Source organism: Gavialis gangeticus, unplaced genomic scaffold (genome assembly GCF_001723915.1).
Source record: "Gavialis gangeticus isolate Ggan-Ray unplaced genomic scaffold, GavGan_comp1, whole genome shotgun sequence".
Lineage (NCBI taxonomy): Eukaryota > Metazoa > Chordata > Crocodylia > Gavialidae > Gavialis > Gavialis gangeticus.
The window spans coordinates 50131107-50134020 of NW_017728992.1; the positions used below are offsets into that span (position 1 = coordinate 50131107).

General features: G+C 41.0%; 1 protein-coding gene across 1 annotated transcript in view; it reads right to left on the reverse strand.

Moving 5' to 3' along the window:
* The window catches only part of F13A1 (coagulation factor XIII A chain), a 129366-nt gene that overhangs the window by 47674 nt on the left and 78778 nt on the right, over positions 1-2914 (reverse strand). Inside the window, exon 11 of the mRNA XM_019522181.1 lies at positions 1190-1343. Within this exon, the coding sequence (XP_019377726.1) occupies positions 1190-1343 (154 nt within the window). The remainder of the gene's footprint in view (positions 1-1189; positions 1344-2914) is intronic.

Genomic DNA, 2914 nt, shown 5'->3' on the forward strand with positions numbered 1-2914 from the left:
TACTTCACTGTCAGGGCAGCTAGGATCTGGAACCAACTTTCAAGAGAAGTGGTGCTGGCTCCTATCCTGGGGGTCTTCAAGAGGAGGCTCGATGTTTACCTGGCTGGGGTCATTTGAGCCCATTTCTCTCCTGCCCAGGGCAGGGGGTTGGACTAAAAGATCTACAAGGTCCCTTCCAACCCTACATCTATGAAACTACAAAGTCAAAAGAAGAAGTGGAAGATTGAAACCAAAATAAAAAACTAAATTTTTGCTTCCATTGAAGATCACCTTTTTTCCCCCTCAAGTCAACTGTTTAAGTATACACCTTTCCTTGTCATATAAGGGGGGCCCTGAGTATGCCTGGTTCTACACAAGGATAAGAGCTATGTGGTCTTGATTCCTACTTGCTGCAAAAAACAAACAGTCTCAGAGTGGGAGGGCTCTATGATTTCTATGGGATTATTCTATGTTACCATTTTTTAAAAGAAAAGATTATTACTAGGAAAAACTTCGTTAGGAAGGAGGTCTATGGGAAATTACTGTCACTTAAGTTAAGTTATGCTTTATATAGTGGTTGATGAAAAGTCAACCTTTAAAATCCCCACTTCCAGACACATACATTTTTCAATGACAACTTACACCAAGCACCCTGATCAACACCACATATTTATGTTTGGGACAAACAGATGGAGTTGTAACAAAGTGGTACAGAAGTGGCATTAATTATGTAATTGAAATGAATAAGTAATGCATAACGGAAAACTTCACAATCCCTGAATCAGCTGGCCTAAGAATGACTCCTTAATTGGTGTAAATCACTACAACTCCATTAACACCAATGGAACAACTGGACCTCAGTTTTCCAGGCATCCAATCAAGGAATATAATGGCTTACCCAACTGTATAAATGTAGAGATACTTTTTGAAAGAAGTAAGTTAAATCAATTATTACACTTTGCTATAAGATATAGCAACATCAGTGTAAGGTATTTCTAAGTAACAGGAAAAATGTATGTTTTTTGCAAAAGGATCTGCAATGCATTTGGGGTGGAATTAAGAGGCACAAGACTTTGCTAACAGGGTAGCAGCTTCTCAAACAGCTCACCTCATGATGGAGGCATACAGACCAACAACAAGAGAGAGAAATCTTAAGATAAATCTACTTAAATCTTTTCTACACTCCATTTTGTTGTGTACAGTAGTTTACCTTCTCGGAATTTGTACTGCTCAGTAATATCCTTCATTCCATCACTACCAATATCCTTGGTCACGATTAATTTCCCAATATGGGTTGTGTCAATTTGTTCAATCACTCGTGTCCCGTTTTTCATTGCTTTGGAGTAAACGACATCGCTGTTAACCTGGAAAATTAAATATTGAAGGATTAAGTCATCCAGCAGTTTTAAAAACCAGTCTTTCATCCCCCCGACTCAGTAAGGCAGAGTCATTGAGTACTATCAGTTTCAATAGGACTAACCATAAGCTTAAAATTAGACACTTGTTTAACCACTTTCCTGAACTGGGCTATATGGATTCTCTGAAGACCCTAGGACATGAAAGAAGCTGACAAAGAAACCCTGAATACTCACCTTTGCTCAGACATATCACAGTAAATCTCTGGGAGTAGCCTGGAGCAGTTTGGAGTAGATCTGAGTGCTCTCCTTAGCACTTATCTCCATCTCTCCCAAGAGATAGCCTGAATGAGATCCAACTGCTTCTGAACAGACCTCATTTAACTGGTGATAGAACTGATGTGGGGAAAGGGGCCACACAACTGGCCACAAAGATGACACCAAGTAAACACACCTGGGTGACCAGAACATGCCCGGAAAAGACTTACACTAATAATAAGTTGGTAAAACCATAAAACAGCTGTGAAATCCACTTTATGTTTAGATTTATTAACATGATGGGAGGCCCATTCTTAGCCACTACAGTCAGTTTTCACCAGCTAAGGGTCTGGCCTACTGTCAACTTGTTTAATATTGATTAAGATTTTTTGAAGGTTAAGTAAGGCTTGACAGAAATATGGTTTTAATGATACTTAAAAATACTGTTCTGAGCTGCAGAGCCCAATTATTGTCATCTATATGTATTTTAGTAGTGTCACACAACATGGTAGTGGTGTCCATATCTACAGGAAGATACACAATACATTCTCTGCCCCTAGAGCTTACTTGTCTCTAAGGTCTTCACATCCTGCGTATGGTGACGGTTAAAATCCTGAAGCAGCTGTGGTGTGCACATTCTGCCTCTTCTATGTCTTTGGCTAATGACTACTCGTGCTAGCTTTATTACCTGTACATTGACCTTTCACAAGGGCAAGCACAGAGTAACTTTCTGTGTATCTGTGACTTCATTTGAGCTGGAGAGATTCTTATGCTTACTACTCTGGCAACTAGCAGCTTAAGAATGGAGACTCCCCCATGTCACACCTACTCAATGGAATGGAGTCGCAGTATTATTTTTACAGGCAGCATATAGGGAACAATGCTACAATCCACATATTAAAAGTGGAGACCAGCTTCCTATCCCCTTCTTGGTGTCATTGATATAATTCTATACATACAAGTGTGGGCAAGCCAGTCAATTTACTTGTGAAATAAAGTCAATACCTGGTCATTTGACGAGCAATTACTTGACTGCAGTCAAAAGTTGCCAAATATTCCAGGGAGCCAAGAATGTCCTTGTGTAGGTGGCAGCCCCCCCCCTTCCACTCCCCCCCATTTATAGTTTCATAGTTTCATAGTTTCTAGGGTCGGAAGGGACCTGAGCAGATCATCTAGTCCAACCCCCTGCCATGGCAGGAAAGAGTACTGGGGTCAAACGACCCCAGCAAGGTGTTCATCTAACCTCCTCTTAAAAACCCCCAGGGTAGGAGCCTGCACCACCTCTCTTGGAAGTTGGTTCCAGACCCTAGCCACCCTGACCG